This window comes from Trachypithecus francoisi, unplaced genomic scaffold (assembly GCF_009764315.1).
Source record: "Trachypithecus francoisi isolate TF-2019V2 unplaced genomic scaffold, Tfra_2.0 Lachesis_group4, whole genome shotgun sequence".
NCBI classification, from domain to species: domain Eukaryota; kingdom Metazoa; phylum Chordata; class Mammalia; order Primates; family Cercopithecidae; genus Trachypithecus; species Trachypithecus francoisi.
This window is the reverse complement of record NW_022681469.1, coordinates 67,464,013-67,482,928: the sequence shown is the minus strand read 5'-3', so window position 1 is coordinate 67,482,928 and position 18,916 is coordinate 67,464,013. Positions and strand designations below refer to the sequence as shown.

The window sequence follows — 18,916 nt, the reverse complement described above, 5'->3', positions numbered from 1 at the left end:
GATTCTGGATATTAGCCCTTTGTCAGATGAGTAGATTGCAAAAATTTTCTCCCATTCTGTAGGTTGCCTGTTCACTCTGATGGTAGTTTCTTTTGCTGTGCAGAAGCTCTTTAGTTTAATGAGATCCCATTTGTCAATTTTGGCTTTTGCTGCCATTGCTTTTGGTGTTTTAGACATGAAGTCCTTGCCCATGCCTATGTCCTGAATGGTACTACCTAGATTTTCTTCTAGGGTTTTTATGGTATTAGGTCTAACATTTAAGTCTCTAATCCATCTTGAATTAATCTTCATATAAGGAGTAAGGAAAGGATCCAGTTTTAGCTTTCTACTTATGGCTAGCCAATTTTCCCAGCACCATTTATTAAATAGGGAATCCTTTCCCCATTTCTTGTTTCTCTCAGTTTGTCAAAGATCAGATGGCTGTAGATGTGTGGTATTATTTCTGAGGACTCTGTTCTGTTCCATTGGTCTATATCTCTGTTTTGGTACCAGTACCATGCTGTTTTGGTTACTGTAGCCTTGTAGTATAGTTTGAAGTCAGGTAGCATGACGCCTCCAGCTTTGTCCTTTTGACTTAGGATTGTCTTGGCAATGCGGGCTCTTTTTTGGTTCCATATGAACTTCAAAGCCGTTTTTTCCAATTCTGTGAAGAAAGTCATTGGTAGCTTGATGGGGATGGCATTGAATCTATAAATCACCTTGGGCAGTATGGCCATTTTCACGATATTGATTCTTCCTATCCATGAGCATGGTATGTTCTTCCATGTGTTAGTGTCCTCTTTTATTTCACTGAGCAGTGGTTTGTAGTTCTCCTTGAAGAGGTCTTTACATCCCTTGTAAGTTGGATTCCTAGGTATTTTATTCTCTTTGAAGCAATTGTGAATGGAAGTTCATTCCTGATTTGGCTCTCTGTTTGTCTGTGACTGGTGTATAAGAATGCTTGTGATTTTTGCACATTAATTTTGTATCCTGAGACTTTGCTGAAGTTGCTTATCAGCTTAAGGAGATTTTGGGCTGAGACAATGGGGTTTTCTAAATATACAATCATGTCATCTGCAAACAGGGACAATTTAACTTCTTCTTTTCCTAACTGGATACCCTTGATTTCTTTCTCTTGCCTGATTGCCCTAGCCAGAACTTCCAACACTATGTTGAATAGGAGTGGTGAGAGAGGGCATCCCTGTCTTGTGCCAGTTTTCAAAGGGAATTTTTCCAGTTTTTGCCCATTCAGTATGATATTAGCTGTGGGTTTGTCATAAATAGCTCTTATTATTTTGAGGTACGTTCCATCAATACCGAATTTATTGAGCGTTGTTAGCATGAAGGGCTGTTGAATTTTGTCAAAAGCCTTTTCTGCATCTATTGAGATAATCATGTGGTTCTTGTCTTTGGTTCTGTTTATATGCTGGATTACGTTTATTGATTTGCGAATATTGAACCAGCCTTGCATCCCAGGGATGAAGCCCACTTGATCATGGTGGATAAGCTTTTTGATGTGCTGCTGAATCCGGTTTGCCAGTATTTTATTGAGGATTTTTGCATGGATGTTGATCAGGGATATTGGTCTAAAATTCTTTTTTTGTTGTGTCTCTGCCAGGCTTTGGTATCAGGATGATGTTGGCCTCTTAAAATGAATTAGGGACGATTCCCTCTTTTTCTATTGATTGGAATAGTTTCAGAAGGAATGGTACCAGCTCCTCCTTGTACCTCAGGTAGAATTCAGCTGTGAATCCATCTGGTCCTGGACTTTTTTTGGTGGGTAGGCTATTAATTGTTGCCTCAATTTCAGAGCCTGCTATTGGTCTATTCAGGGATTCAACTTCTTCCTGGTTTAGTCTTGGGAGAGTGTAAGTGTCCAGGAAATTATCCATTTCTTCTAGATTTTCTAGTTGATTTGCATAGAGGTGTTTATAGTATTCTCTGATGGTAGTTTGTATTTCTGTGGGGTCGGTGGTGATATCCCCTTTATCATTTTTTATTGCGTCTATTTGATTCCTCTCTCTTTTCTTCTTTATTAGTCTTGCTAGCGGTCTGTCAATTTTGTTGATCGTTTCAAAAAACCAACTCCTGGATTCATTGATTTTTTGGAGGGTTTTTTGTGTCTCTATCTCCTTCAGTTCTGCTCTGATCTTAGTTATTTCTTGTCTTCTGCTAGCTTTTGAATGTGTTTGCTCTTGCCTCTCTAGTTCTTTTGATTGTGATGTTAGAGTGTCAATTTTAGATCTTTCCTGCTTTCTCCTGTGGACATTCAGTGCTATAAATTTCCCTCTACACACTGCTTTAAATGTGTCCCAGAGATTCTGGTATGTTGTATCTTTGTTCTCATTGGTTTCAAAGAACATCTTTATTTCTGCATTCATTTCGTTATGTACCCAGTTGTTCAGGAGCAGGTTGTTCAGTTTCCATGTAGTTGAGTGGTTTTGATCAAGTTTCTTAGTCCTGAGTTCTAGTTTAATTGCACTGTGGTCTGAGAGACAGTTTGTTATAATTTCTGTTCTTTTACATTTGCTGAGGAGTGCTTTACTTCCAATTATGTGGTCAATTTTGGAATAAGTGCGATGTGGTGCTGAGAAGAATGTATATTCTGTTGATTTGGGGTGGAGAGTTCTATAGATGTCTATTAGGTCCGCTTGGTGCAGAGATGAGTTCAATTCCTGGATATCCTTGTTAACTTTCTGTCTTATTGATCTGTCTTATGTTGACAGTGGAGTGTTGAAGTCTCCCATTATTATTGTATGGGAGTCTAAGTCTCTTTGTAAGTCTCTAAGGACTTGCTTTATGAATCTGGGTGCTCCTGTATTGGGTGCATATATATTTAGGATAGTTAGCTCTTCCTGATGAATTGATCCCTTTACCATTATGTAATGGCCTTCTTTGTCTCTTTTGATCTTTGATGGTTTAGAGTCTATTTTATCAGAGACTAGGATTGCAACCCCTGCTTTTTATTGTTCTCCATTTGATTGGTAGGTCTTCCTCCATCCCTTTATTTTGAGCCTATGTGTGTCTCTGCATGTGAGATGGGTCTCCTGAATACAGCAGACTGATGGGTCTTGACTCTTTATCCAGTTTGCCAGTCTGTGTCTTTTAATTGGAGCATTTAGTCCATTTACATTTAAGGTTAATATTGTTATGTGTGAACTTGATCCTGCCATTATGATATTAACTGATTATTTTGCTCGTTAGTTGGTGCAGTTTCTTCCTAGCCTCGATGGTCTTTACATTTTGGCATGTTTTTGCAATGGCTGGTACCGGTTGTTCCTTTCCATGTTTAGGGCTTCCTTCAGGGTCTCTTGTAAGGCAGGCCTGGTGGTGACAAAATCTCTAAGCATTTGCTTATCTGTAAAGGATTTTATTTCTCCTTCACTGATGAAGCTTAGTTTGGCTGGATATGAAATTCTGGGTTTAAAATTCTTTTATTTAAGAACGTTGAATATTGGCCCCCACTCTCTTCTGGCTTGTAGAGTTTCTGCCGAGAGATCTGCTGTTAGTCTCATGGGCTTCCCTTTGTGGGTAACCCGACCTTTCTCTCTGGCTGCCCTTAAGATTTTTTCCTTCATTTCAACTTTGGTGAATCTGGCAATTATGTGTCTTGGAGTTGCTCTTCTGGAGGAGTATCTTTGTGGCGTTCTCTGTATTTCCTGAATTTGAATGTTGGCCTGCCCTACTAGGTTGGGGAAGTTCTCCTGGATGATATCCTGAAGAGTGTTTTCCAACTTGGTCCATTTTCCCCCTCACTTTCAGGCACCCCAATCAGACGTAGATTTGGTCTTTTTACATAATCCCATACTTCTTGCAGGCTTTGTTCATTTCTTTTTCTTCTTTTTTCTTTTGGTTTCTCTTCTTGCTTCATTTCATTCATTTGATCCTCAATCGCTGATACTCTTTCTTCCAGTTGATCGAGTCAGGTTACTGAAGCTTGTGCATTTGTCACGTATTTCTCGTGTCATGGTTTTCATCTCTGTCATTTCATTTATGACCTTCTCTGCATTAATTAGTCTAGCTGTGAATTCTTCCACTCTTTTTTCAAGATTTTTAGTTTCTTTGCGCTGGGTACGTAATTCCTCCTTTAGCTCTGAGAAGTTTGATGGACTGCAGCCTTCTTCTCTCATCTCGTCAAAGTCATTCTCTGACCAGCTTTGATCCATTGCTGGCGATGGGCTGCGCTCCTTTGCAGGGGGAGATGCGCTCTTATTTTTTGAATTTCCAGCTTTTCTGCCCTGCTTCTTCCCCATCTTTGTGGTTTTATCTGCCTCTGGTCTTTGATGATGGTGACGTACTGATGGGGTTTTGGTATATGTGTTCTTCCTGTTTGGTAGTTTTCCGTCTAATAGTCAGGACCCTCAGCTGTAGGTCTGTTGGAGATTGCTTGAGGTCCACTCCAGACCCTGTTTGCCTGGGTATCAGCAGCAGAGGTTGCAGAAGATAGAATATTGCTGAACAGCGAGTGTACCTGTCTGATTCTTACTTTGAAAGCTTCCTCTCAGGGGTGTACTCCACCCTGTGAGGTGTAGGGTGTCAGACTGCCCCTAGTTGGGGATGTCTCCCAGTTAGGCTACTCAGGGGTCAGGGACCCACTTGAGCAGGCAGTCTGTCCCTTCTCAGATCTCAACCTCCGTGTTGGGAGATCCACTGCTCTCTTCAAAGCTGTCAGACAGAGTCATTCGCGTCTGCACAGGCCTCTGCTGCTTCCCCTTTGTTTTTTTTAGCTGTGCCCTGTCCCCAGAGGTGGAGTCTACAGAGACAGGCAGGTTTCCTTGAGCTGCTGTGAGCTCCACCCAGTTCGAGCTTCCCAGCAGCTTTGTTTACCTACTTAAGCCTCAGCAATGGCGGGCGCCCCTCCCCCAGCCTCGCTGCTGCCTTGCGGTTAGATCGCAGACTGCTGTGTTAGCAATGAGGGAGGCTCCGTGGGCGTGGGACCCTCCCGGTCAGGTGTGGGATATATTCTCCTGGTTTGCCCGTTTGCTTAAAGCGCAGTATTGGGGTGGGAGTTACCCGATTTTCCAGGTGTTGTGTGTCTCAGTTCCCCTGGCTAGGAAAAGGGATTCCTTCCCTTCCCCCTTGCGCTTCCCAGGTGAGGCGATGCCTCGCCCTGCTTCAGCTCTCGCTGGTCGGGCTGCAGCAGCTGACCAGCACCGATTGTCCGGCACTCCCTAGTGAGATGACCCCAGTACCTCAGTTGAAAATGCAGAAATCACTGGTCTTCTGTGTCGCACATGCTGGGAGTTGGAGACTGGAGCTGTTCCTATTCGGCCATCTTGCTCCGCCCCCATGAATCATTTATTCAAACATAAAAAGCTATATAATTTTGGCAGTTTCATTTTTTGAGAGTAAAAACTACAAAATTGAACAGCGAGGAGGAAAAAAATTCTGATAATCTGATTTAACATTAGTCCTTTAAAAATCACTGTAACAAGTTTAAATATAAGTGCTTTATTTTTATGTTCACAAAACTAATTATAATACACCACAATGAATTTTGTTACAGTTTTATGTGTGTGTGATAGAGGGTATACATCTCCATCTACTACCTAATTTGTCTGTTCAAAACAGTTCTTTTTCTTTTTTTTTTTTTTTTTTGAGACAGGGTCTCACTCTCTTGCCCAGGCTATAGCATAAGGGCACCATCACAGCTCACTGCAGCCTCAACCTCCTGGGCTCAACTGATCCTCCTGTCTCAGCCTTCAAGTAGCTTGGTCTACAGGCACACATGCACTATCATACCCCACTATTTTTTTGATCTTGTAGAGACAGGACCTTACCCTGTTGCCCAGGCTGGTCTCAAACTCCTAGCTTCAAGCAATACTCCCACCTCGGCCTCCCAAAGTGCTAAGATTATAGGCATAAGCCACTGCACCCAGCCCAAAAGAGTTATTTTAGATCACCATTAAATTGTAGTGGTCTTTCCCATCAAACATAAGAGGCTTGTAACCCTGTGGTGAACATAGAAGGCATTGATTTCAGGGAAATTAGCATAAAATAATGTAATTCATACCCTTTGGTAGCTAAAAACATTAAAGTGCTTGACAGATGGACTCTACACTGATGTCCAGAGAGAGGATTTATAACCCATGTAAGTACCAACAAAAATACTTAAAAATTAGAGTAAGACTTGCATTGTTAAAATTTATAGATTTGGATTGTTGAGGCTTAAATACTGCATAGTTCTATATTCACTATGTCATAATTTGCATTGCTGCTGCATCAGAGGAGCTTAAAAATATTTCTACTTTCTATGGCAAAATAAATTTAGAGAGCATGATTCCACTAATTTCTACATTTAATAAGTTTTCTTAACTTGTTAAAGGAATGTTAGCAAGTCAACATTCCTTCCCATCTCATATTACCAACTCACTCCCAGCACCCAGTTTAATGATATGTTTTGGTAAGTGCTTAATAGATGATTCATCTCTAAAGATGAGTAGTGTTCATCAGCTGTATCATATCATAAAAAGCACAAAAAGTCAGCTGAACTAGCTTTTCGGCATCAGTCTCGGGACAGGATTTCCAGGCTGAACAGGCCACAACAAACCTGTGAAGCATAAATAATGATTAATGATTACACAAAAGGCTCCAAATAGTGATGGTGAATACAACCAGGACTTTATTTCATCTGGATATTCATACATGAAATGTGAAGTCTTGCTGACATTAGGTAAATGTAACCTGACACAACTGAAGGTAAAGCCATATCTGTAGATAATGCTAAGGAACACCTCATTCATTAGATGACTAGAGCCTAGGGACAAAGGGGAACAAATTAGCTAGAGACCTAGAGTGCTCTGAAGCTAGGTCTTACTACGTTTAAAACAGAACAAAAAACCTCCTTCCTAGAAAATCCTTCCTAAAGTGCTACTGGAATGAGTTGGAATATAAATTCATGCTACAGTTTTTAATGAAATTTAAACTGTTTTTAAAGAGTATAGTACTTGAAGAAAGTTTGAAAAAAAACGGGAGAGAAGAATAATAGGTGAGAAAGGCTATTTCTAGAAAAGTCAAAAAGAGAAATTCTTGGGATCAAGTCATGCCTTCTACCATCTTTCTCGAGATACTCCTAATAGGAAATCCCAGATCTGGGAAGTGAGAAAAGTGGCCCTGGGAAGCTGAAATAAATAGGAGAGAAGCCTGACTTAGAGCTAGTCTTCCATTTTACAGAGAGAAGTTTCCATAGCAAAATATGAATTAGGCTAAAAATTAAAATGTGCAATGTAATGCTTCTGGAAAACTACGCAATTTTCACATCACTTAAAAAAAGAGTAAATTATGTCTTCAACATGTGCTTTAAATTAAACAAAAAGAAATAAAAATAAGAACATGCTGTGGCCCAGTATATAATTATGAAACCACTGTCTGAGTGGATTGTATTTGCAGAAAGATAATACAGAAACCTTTAGGAAGTCCTGCCTTGTTTTCACTTAGTGATTCATGGTCAAGAATCATTCTCCAGCTACACTGAGCATGGAATTCCCAGATATTTAGCAGCATCTAAACATGTTTCTCTCCACAGATGAACTGTTCTTATTCAAGTGTCAATTTTTTAAAACAATTTCAGTTATCTTTCTAAATTATAAAGAAGAGCCTTTCCTACATGTACAGACAATTCATGAAAGGAACACAATGCCAAAAACAATAAAAAAAGTTTTACTTCATAGGTAAACAAATAATTTATGTTATTTTTTGCCTATCAAATGGGTAAAGACTTTCTTTTGAGAAAGACTCTCGCTCTGTTGCCCAGGCTAGAGTGCAGTGGCATGATCTCAGCTCACTGCAACCTCCATCTCCCAGTGTGAAGCAATTCTTGTACCTCAGGTTCCCAAGTAACTTGGACTACAGTTGTGTGCCACCACACCAGCTAATTTTTGTATTTTTAGTAGAGATGGAGTTTCACCACGTTGGCCAGACTGGTCTTGAACTCCTGGCCTCAAGTGATCCACCCACCTTGGCCTCCCAAAGTGCTGGGATTACAGGCATGAGCCACCATGCCTAGCCTAAAGAATTTTTATAATAACTAGAGTTGGCAATGGTGTGATGAAATGAGAAAGGATACATTTATAACCTTATACATTATTTGTAATGATGGAAAAACAAAATAGTAGAGAAGCAGTTAGATAAATCATAGGAATCCTAAGACTGGAAATTATATAATCATCAAAATATCGCAAAGCATACTTAAAGGCATTGCAAACTGCTTGAAATAATAAGAACGAAATTCATAAAAAAGGACACAAATATTTACAGTGTAAATATACAATCTACATACATTATAGGTTGTGAGCATCACATAATATAGTCTTATGCCATGTAATGGAAATGTAGATAACTTTGTTCTTATGTATTTTTTATATTTAACTTTTTTTTTTTTTTTTTTTTACAATCAGTATGTAATACATTTAAAATGCAATGGTCTTATCTTGGGATAGAAGAGATAAAAGGAGAGGCAGGGGAGGCAGGCACACTCAGTGTAACTTTATGTAAATACATTGTAATTTCTATCTTTTTGCTTTTTCATTTTTCTGAAAATGTTTCTATATTGTACCAACCCTTGCCCTACTTGCTTTAGTTTCAATGTTCCTATCATAGAAGGGTCCAGTGCATGTCATAAAAGCCATCAAAAACAGTCTTGAATAATCAGAACGCTTCTGTGAGATTATTTAACAACAGTTCTGGCACTGCTTCTACTATGTCTTCCTCCTCGTCATTTGGCTCTGGTTCAGAAGCACTCATCTCCTTCAAGTCACCTTCTGTTAATTCCTGTGGTGTGGTGACTAATAGTGCTTGATTTTTAAAAATTTTTAATAGAGATGAGGTCTTACTATATTGCTCAGGATGGTCTCAAACTCCTGGTCTCAAGCAATCTTCCCACCTTGGCCTTCCAAACTGCTGGAAATATAGGCATGAGCCACCAAACCTGGCCCAACATCCACACCTTGAAACCCTTCACCTTCCTCCGCCTTTTTTTTTTTTGGCCATATCCACAATCTGTTACATGATTTCCTAGACTGACTCTGTCGTAAATCCTGTGAAATCATGTACATCTGGACATAGTTTTCTCTAGCAGAAATTTATTGTTTTGGGCTTGATTGCTTTCATTACTTCTTCTATAACAACACTGGCATCTTCAGTGGTGTAATCCTTCCAGACTTTCATGATGCTCTCTTCCATTGGGGTAAAAGACAATCCTTGGTGACCATCCTTTCTATTAAGTCCTGCATGTAATGAGCCTAATAGGTCCTTATGACCCCCGATCTAGAGCCTGAATTAGAGACATTTCTGGGGGCAAGTAGACCAAAGACTTTGACACCTTGGGTGTTTAAATCATGGGCGTTCTGGGTGGCCAGGGTCACTGTCCAAAGTCAAAACAACTTTAAAAGGCAGTCCCTGGCCGGGCGTGGTGGCTCACACCTATAATCCCAGCACTTTGGGAGGCCGAGGCGGGTGGATCACGAGGTCAGGAGATCGAGACCATCCTAACACGGTGAAACCCCATCTCTACTAAAAATACAAAAAAATTAGCCGGGCGTGGTGGCGGGCGCCTGTAGTCCCAGCTACTCGGGAGGCTTAGGCAGGAGAACAGCGTGAACCCAGGAGGAGGAGCTTGCAGTGAGCTGAGATCGCGCCACTTCACTCCAGCCTGGGGGCCAGGGCAAGACTCCATCTCAAAAAAAAAAAAAACAAACACGCAGTCCCTTACTGACTAGGTACTTCCTGCCTTCAGTGACAAAGCATCAAAGAAACCAATCCAGAAAAAAAGGTTATCATTGTCCAGGCCTTCTTGTAAACTAGCAGCTGATGTTTATCTTTTCCCTTCAAGGCTCAAAGTTAACAGCTTTACAGACAAAGGCAGTCCTGATCATAAACCCTACTGCATTTGCACAAAACAGTAGTGTTGGCCTATCCCTTTCTGCCTTAAAGCCTGATGCTTGCTTCTTGTGATGGTTAATACTGAGTGTCAACTTGATTTGATTGAAAGATGCAAAGTATTGATCCTGGGTGTGTCTGAGACAGTGTTGTCAAAGGAGATTAACATTTGAGTCAGTGGGCTGGGAAAGGCAGACCCACCCCTAGTCTGGGAGGACATCATCTAATCAGCTGCCAGCGCAGCCAGAATATAAAGCAGGCAGAAAAACGTGAAAAGACTAGACTGGCTTAGCCTCCCAGCCTACATCTTTCTCCTGTGCTAGATGCTTCCTGCCCTTGAACATTAACTCTAACTTCTCCAGCTGTGGGACTCAGACTGACTTCCTTGCTCCTCAGCTTGCAGCTGGCCTATTGTAGGACCTTGTGATCATGTGAGTTAATGCTTCTTATATACTTCTTATATATATCCTATTAGTTCTGTCCCTGTAGAGAACCCTGACTAATATACTTCTCTTCTTTATGAACAAATGTCCTTCATGGCATTTTTTTTTTTCCAGAATAGGGCACATTTGTCTGCATTAAAAACCTGTTCAGGGCCGGGCGCGGTGGCTCAAGCCTGTAATCCCAGCACTTTGGGAGGCCGAGACGGGCGGATCACAAGGTCAGGAGATCGAGACCATCCTGGCTAACACGGTGAAACCCTGTCTCTACTTAAAAATACAAAAAACTAGCCGGGCGACGAGGCGGGCGCCTGTAGTCCCAGCTACTTGGGAGGCTGAGGCAGGAGAATGGCATAAACCCGGGAGGCGGAGCTTGCAGTGAGCTGAGATCCGGCCACTGCACTCCAGCCTGGGTGGCAGAGCAAGACTCCGTCTCCAAAAAAAAAAAAAAAAAAAAAAAAAAAAACTGTTCAGGCAGATATCCTTTCTCCTCAGTGATTTTCTTAATGGTGTCTGGGAACTTGTCTGCTGCCTCTACTTCTCCTGTTATCTTGACATTTTTAAAGCCAAACCTCTTTCTAAAATTATCAAACTATCCTTTGCTGGCTTCTCCAGCTTTAGGTCCTTCACCTTCCTTTAAAGTTGTCATATAGTAACTTTGCTTTTTCTAGAATCATAGTAGAGTCCATAGGTATGGCTTTTTATAGCAATCCTGTACCCACAAAAAAGCTGCATTTTTAATTGGAGATCAAAAAGTCTTTTGCAAAAAGGGCAAAGTTTTAATGCCTGCTGGTGTAGCTGCAGCAACAGCTTCACAAATTTCCTTTTTTTTTTTAATGGTATTCATACTAGATTTATTTATGTTGAAATGATGGGCAAATGCAGCTACAGATCTCAATCTATCATACTTATCAAGCAATCAGCTCTTTATTGTAATGTCATGACTTTTCTCTGCTTCTTGGGAGCACTTCCAGTATTACTAGAAGCACTAGATATGGGTCCCATGGTATTATTCAATGTTTATAATACTGTACTACCCACAATGAAAAATATATGAGAATAGAACCACGAAAGATCACTTTTTGTGATCCACTAAAGAGACAAACTGCTTATGCAGAGATGATTAGCATTATATAACATCTTAAGGAGATACTTGCAATTCTTTAGCTTACCACAATAGCAACATGAGGTGACTACAAAATTATTATAGCAGTGCAGTACATACCACAATTAATTTTATGCAATTATGACTGAAAACTGCATCTTTACATTTGTTTACATTTCTCTCGACTCCAAATGTCCCCACATAAAGTCTGTAAGGGCGTATGTTCATACATTTTGAAAAATTTTAACTTTTTATAGTAGATTTGTGTATATTTTATGGTAGTAAATGATGAAATAGATGAGTATCTGTATATATTTTATGCATGCATATTTTAGTTTTTTGATATTTCTAAGCTACACAGTTTTGAGTTTTTTTCAAATTGTCTCAATCTCTAAAAAATTTTCTCATTTATTTAAAATCTGCATATAAGTGTATCCATGCAGTTCAAACCCATGTTGTTCGAGGGTCAATTGTATGAGAAACTGAAATATGTCATGCATATTACCATTCCAATTTTTCACATTCTATCTGCAGTGCCTCCAAGCCTGCCCTCTCCTTATTCACATAGTGCTAAATGTAGCCACGTTAATTTTTACGAAGCCAACTATGCTTTGAAAGGTCCCCTGTAAAGAGACTGCCAGACTGTAAATAAGGACCTTACAAGCCTTGCTATCACTTTCATTTTATCTTGTTCTCCACCACTCTTTTTTATACTGGGTTTTGATCTTTTCATTCTCATTCTTTCCATAAACATAAGTCAAACTCCACACAGCCCAAATGAACTGCATCTGAATTGGTAAAACATGTTTTAAAAAGTATAATTTACCCAATCTCTTTTCTCTATCTCATTAATATTGTCTATGACTAAATGAACCACTATATATTTAAACATTTTATCTGAGCTTACTATAAAATACCTTGTACAAACCAAATATGTTCACGGGTATACTGATTTTGAGGATGATGATATGATTGCTGAATCGACCTGAAACAGTGTTCTGCATAAAAACACCTAAGGGACTGATCTGACAAGTGTCTCAAAAGCAGGACAGAGAAACATGAATATGCATTAAATGCCTAAGTAGAAAAAACAGATACTTATGTAGCAAGTGACAGATGGCAATACGAGAATCACAGTGTAGGAAAGGCATTTAAATAACAAAAGTAATACCTTTCTTACTCTATAGCACTGTACAAATAAAAAAGAGAAGCCTCACCTGTCATCTCTGATGTGGTAGAAAAATCCATAACCATTGTGTACCATGGGAACTACCACTCCCTGGACTCGTAAATAGCCAACCAGACTTGTTGAGAGAACAAAATTTCCACCTCCTCCGCTGTGTGGCACAATAAAAGGACATTTTACTAGGCCTACAGATGCTTATATTGTTTCTAAAAAGCATTTAACATATAAAAAAAAAGAAGCTAATTGATGAAGTTGTTAAACACTACACTATATTACCTTTTGGAAAAAAGTGGGTCCGTAAAGAGTTCTGGAACAGGAAGACCTTCCTCTTTCGCTATGAGTAAGAGACCTAAAAGGTGACGATCAAATCCTGCAATGAAATCCCAAATCTAAAGTTAGAAAAAAATTTTTCACCATGAGAGATTTTTAAGTCAGAAAAATTTTAACATAAGTACCTTTTCCAGCTGAACAATCTTTCATCATTTTATTATGCTTTGCAAAAGCTTGTAACATCTTTTGCTGCCGCTCATGAAGCTGTATTAAAAATCGAGAGACACTTCAATAACACACTGTGCAAAACCCAAATAGAAAAAAATCCTAAGCTCATTGTAATTAGGATTTGGGTAATTTGGGAGAGGAAAGAAGATTTCTAGGAAGATCTATAATACATACTGCTATATCTTTCCCTCAGTTATTCTATCGCCTATTCTTCCCTGTATGTCCTGCTTCTTATTTCTTTCCTGGAATAGGAAACTATGAACTTGTGGGCAGCACTGAAGTGACATTAACAAGTCACTTGTTATAAAGTGTGTAACATATACACTATAAAGATATAAAGATAGAAGCAAGATTTCAAAAATGAAAGCATAACTAAACAAATGACAATAAAACAGTTCTATAAAATTAAGATACAGGCACTCATATATAACCACATCTAGCAAAACTAAAGAAACAAATATAATACTAAAATAACAGCGAGAAGGAAATTTGCTGTTGTCTAAATGCTTCAAAAAAAGAGTATGAAACAAAGCATACAATTGTCCTGGTTCCAGTATATGAAACAAGAATCTGTGATTTCAAAAACATTCAACCACATCAAGAAAACCTTCCTTTTAATGGCACCCTGGAACTTCTGCACTTTATTAGTGTTGTTCTAAAGGTAGATAAGAAGTCCTGAAATACCTAAAGTACTGAAGACCCTTTGCCTAGAAATTAACACAAATGGGGTCCTTTTCCTGTCTTCCCTGTTTCTTAGTCTTTCCAAGAAGTACACACTTAACTGGTGAATGAACAAATGCTTTAAAAACCTCAAAAAAGATGTCTCAAAGTATTCTAATGATCCAGGAAAACTGAAGCAAAGAAGTTAGTTACTCAAAGACCACAGTTCCTTTAGAACAATTAAACAAATCTTGTGAGTTTTTTCTTTTCCAATACTCACACTGACGGAAGGATCCTGCATGGACTGGCACCACCTGACTGCTTCAACTGTGCATGATCGCATAGTCTCTGTACGGCCATGATAAAAACATCTTGTCATAGCTGTTTCGTAGCAACAACCAGGGCTACAAGAAAAAATTAAAAGAGTGTATCATACGAAATACAATGTTCTAATATCATTACAGATATAGTTGCCTAATAAAGCTAGCTTTGTTCAGAGAGTAAGCCCTTTAACACAGATAGGTTGGAGATTTTCAATAAAAAAGAGCCTATTTTCAATACCAAAGAGCAAAAAGTACTCTGATAATGTGGGCTGTTTCAAAGGCATGGCTGCTGTCAGGTATACATTATAGCCTCTAAGATGGCCCCCTGTCATTCCTGCCTCCTGCTATTTATGCTCTGCTGTAACCCCTCACTTTTGAGCGCAGGCTAGACAGTGATTTGCATCTAATGGAAAGAGTACAGCACAAGAGATGGGATATCACATCTGAAATTAGGTTACAAAGAGAGCTCTCTCTTGTTCTCTTATTTCTCATCTGAAGAAAGTCAGCTGCCATGCTGAGGGCTGCCCGATGGAGAGCCCTAGTGGCAGAAAACTGAGGACGGCCCTCTGGACAACAGCTAGGGAGGAACCAAATCCTATTAGTTCCCGTGGGTGAGGTGAGAAGTGGACCTACCCTCAGGAGAGCAGATGACAACAGCCTTGGCTGATACTGACTATAACCTCATGAAAAACCTTAATTAAGTCAGAGGTACTCAACTAAGCTGCATCACAAAAAAATGACCCACAACATTGTGATATGAAATTACTGATCCATAAAATACGCGATATAAAAAATGTATGTGTTTTTTATTATATTTGATTATTATATATTATATATAAGATCATATATAATCATATATATGATTATTATACATTATAATAAGTCTGGTAATTTATTATACAGAAATAGGTAATACAGAGTCCTTGACCTTTAGTGCCTCCATATAGAACACGAAGGACTAGAATAAAGTAGAAGTATAATTTAAGAAGTTCCCCAAAGTGATACCTGTTTTCCTGGGTTGGAGAATGATATAGCAATTTTAGGTATAAAACTCTCTTACTTTTTTGTTGGTTAGAATTTGGAGTCAAAGAGATCAAATAAAGTGAGAGTGAAAAGTCTCTGATGTGGGTACTAAGAGGACTCAAACAGTTTTCAAGCCTCTTCTGTTCAGTGTTTCTGTCTCTGGAGTGAAATGGTATCCCTTCAAAGTGTGAAGAGAAAATGTGAATAATATTTTTAAATAGCACTAAAATAACATTCTTTCAGGAAAACAAATTAAAAATAAACGCAGTAAAAATGAGTAACAAAATATTACCACTGTAATCTCAAATGAAATAATGCATCTTAGCAATGATCTTCAATGACTACTAAAATGTTAGGTAAAAAAATTCAGGGAGCAAACTTTTTATAATAGATGCTGGCTGACAAGTAAACACACTCTCAATCTTAAACTATGGAGTAGAAAACAAAGAGCATTAACTATTTATTATTGTAAAACATAACCAAAATAAGAACTGATGCTTATTATCAATCCTCTAGCTCTAACTACCAGTTTACAAGACATACAGGAGACTGAGCAACATGTTAAATATCAACATGGGACTACAATCAGGAAAATTCAGAAAACTCTACAAGATAAATGACCCAGTTTCTTCATCAAATCAAATACAATAAGAGAAAGGTAGGAAAAAGATTCCCATATTTAAAAAAGACTTAAGAGGCGTATCAATCGAATGCAATGTGTAAAATTTATTTGGAACCTCATTTGAACATATCTTCTGTATAAAAAAAATACTACGCGAAATTTCCAATGCCAGCTATGATGAGCTAGTTTGCAGCTAGCCAGTCTTAATGCTAGGAACAACAACAAAAACTGGATTTAAAAAACATCTATTTGAAGGCTTTGCAGAATTTTTTTTTATTATACTTTTAAGTTCTGGGATATATGTGCAGAACGTGCAGGTTCATTACATAGGTATACATGTGCCATGGTGGTTTGCTGCACCCATCAACCCATCATCTACATTAGGCATTTCTCCTAATGCCATCCCTCCCCTAGGTCCCCACCCCATGACAGCCCCCAGTGTGTGATGTTCCCCTTCCTATGTCCATGTATTCTCATTGTTCAGCTCCCACTTATGAGTGAGAACATGCGGTGTTTGGTTTTCTGTTCCTGTGTTAGTTTGTTAAGAATGATGGTTTCCAGCTTCATCCATGTCCCTGCAAAGGACATGAACTCATCCTCTTTTATGCTGCATAGTATTCCATGGTGTATATGTGCCACATTTTCTTTATCTAGTCTATCATTGATGGGCACTTGAGTTGGTTCCAAGTCTTTGCTGTTGTGAAAAGTGCTGCAATATACATATGTGTGCATGTATCTTTATAGTAGAATGATTTATAATCCTTTGGGTATACACTGGGATTGCTGGATCAAATGATATTTCTGGTTCCAGATCCTTGAGGAATCACCACACTGTCTTCCACAACGGTTGAACTAATTTACGCTCCCACCAACAGTGTAAAAGTATTCCTATTTCGCCACATGCTCTCCAGCATCTGTTGTTTCCTGACTTTTTAATGGTCGACATTCTAACTGGCATGAGACGGTATCTCATTGTGATTTTGATTTGCATTTCTCTAATGACCAATGATGATCAGCTTTTTTTCATATGTTTGTTGGCTACATAAATGTCTTCTTTTGAGAAGTGTCTGTTCCTATCTTTCACCCACTTTTTGGTAGGGTTGTTTTTTTCTTGTAAATTTGTTTAAGTTCCTTGTAGATTCTGGATATTAGCCCTTTGTCAGGTGGTTAGATTGCAAAATTTTTCTCCCATTCTGTAGGTTGCCTGTTCACTCTGATGGTAGTTTCATTTGTTGTGCAGAAGCTCTTTAGTTTAATTAGACCCCATTTGTCAATTTTGGCCTTTGTTGCCATTGATTTTGGTGTTCTAGTCATGAAGTCTTTGCCCATGCCTATGTCCTGAATGGTATTGCCTAGGTTTTCTTATAGAGTTTTTATGGGTTTAGGTCTTACATTTAAGTGTTTAATCCATCTTGAGTTAATTTTTGTATAAGGTGTAAGGAAGGGGTCCAGTTTCAGTTTTCTGCAATGGATAGCCAGTTTTCCCAACACCATTTATTAAATAGGAAATTCTTTCCCCATTGTTTGTTTTTCTCAGGTTTGTTACAGATCAGATGGTTGTACATGTGTGGCATTATTTCTGAGGCCTCTATTCCGTTCCATTGGTCTATATATCTGTGTTGGTACCAGTACCATGCTGTTTTGGTTACTGTAGCCTTGTAGTATAGTTTGAAGTCAGGCAGCATGATGCCTCCAGCTTTTTTCTTTTTGCTTAGGATTATTTTGGCTATACAGACTCTTTTTTGGTTCTGTATGAAATTTAAAGTAGTTTTTATTTTAATTCTGTGAAGAAAGTCAGTGGTAGATTGATGGAGATAGCATTGAATCTATAAATTACTTTGGGCAACTGTTAAAGCAGCCAGAATATGAGGGCCAAGATCTGGAGAGAAGAGCAGCTCTTTGAAGTGAGGTACTTGGAGTCTTGGCTCCAGGCCCACTTGTCTGTGTAGTCTTGGAGGAAGTCCCATCTGTTTAGGGACCTGGAAGATATCACACCTTCCTGCTCCCCAGGAATAGACCCACCAAAACTGTGCATTTGACTGTGGACACAGAAGCAGCCCTTTAACCCAGCTCCAGTCCTACTCAATGGTGGTCCTAGAGACAGTCCCATCTGTCCAGGGATCAGGCAGGAGCCATGCCAACCTGTATTCTCATAACAGCCTGCTGACTATCTAATACATAAGCAGTCCCATGACCTGGCTGCAGCCCCACTCAACTGTAGCTCTGGAGGCAGTCCTGTCCACCCAGGGACCAGGCAGAAGAAAGTCCTTACCTGCTGAAACAAGTCCATAAAAACTGGAAGTGATTTATTTAAATGCATAGACATCAACACAAGACTACAAGGATAGGCAAGCCTGACTCCACTGAAGAAAACTAATAAAGAAATCAAAATGGCATACTAAAAAATTCAATAAAAAGAGTAGTAATAGAGTAATTAAGGAACAAAAACAATATAAGACCTAAATAAAACATATAACTAAAGTTGTATGTTTTATTATCAGTCATATGTTTTATTATCTTCTTTATCAGTAATTATTTCAAATGTAAATAATTTCAAATGTAACTCTCCAATCAAAGAAAGAGATTGGTAGACTGGACTGAAAAAATCTGAAAAAACATGATCCATCTACAGGCATACCTCACAGATATGGCAGGCTCAGTTCCAGACCATCACAGTAAAGTGAATATTGCAATAAAAAGAGTAACACAAATTTTTTGGTTTCCCAGTATATACAAAAGTTGTATTTACATGATACTGTAGTCTATCAAGTGTAAAATTCAATATGTATAAAAGCCTATTGGTTCTGCTTTTCTGAAGAACTCCAATACAGATCCTTATCTTATACTATATACAAAAATTAACTCAAAAATGGGTCAAAGACCTAAAGTAATAGCTAAAATTATAAAAATATTAGAGGAAAACACAGGGAAAAGACTTCATGATACTGAATTTGGCAATGCTTTCCTGTGTATGACACCAAAAGCACAAGCAACAATAGAAAAAAATAGATGAACTTCATAAAAACTTAAAACTTTGTACATCAAAGGATACTATTATGACAGGAAAAAAGACAACCAGCTACAAGGAGGAGCTGGTACCATTCCTTCTGAAATTATTCCAATCAATAGAAAAAGAGAGAATCCTCCCTCACTGATTTTATGAGGCCAACATCATCCTGATACCAAAGCCTGACAGAGACACAA

General features: G+C 38.7%; 1 protein-coding gene across 5 annotated transcripts in view; it reads right to left on the bottom strand.

Annotated features, from left to right (window-relative positions):
• Window positions 1-5,414: 5,414 nt before the first annotated feature.
• Window positions 5,415-18,916, bottom strand: part of CROT (carnitine O-octanoyltransferase) — a 58,383-nt gene continuing 44,881 nt past the window's right edge. For all 5 annotated transcript variants that reach the window (XM_033192526.1, XM_033192525.1, XM_033192524.1 and 2 more), the window contains 5 exons: window positions 14,025-14,148; window positions 13,042-13,120; window positions 12,863-12,956; window positions 12,618-12,737; window positions 5,415-6,529 (listed from right to left, as the gene is read on the bottom strand). In XM_033192526.1, the coding sequence (XP_033048417.1) occupies window positions 6,409-6,529; window positions 12,618-12,737; window positions 12,863-12,956; window positions 13,042-13,120; window positions 14,025-14,148 (538 nt within the window). In that variant the 3' untranslated portion in view covers window positions 5,415-6,408. The remainder of the gene's footprint in view (window positions 6,530-12,617; window positions 12,738-12,862; window positions 12,957-13,041; window positions 13,121-14,024; window positions 14,149-18,916) is intronic.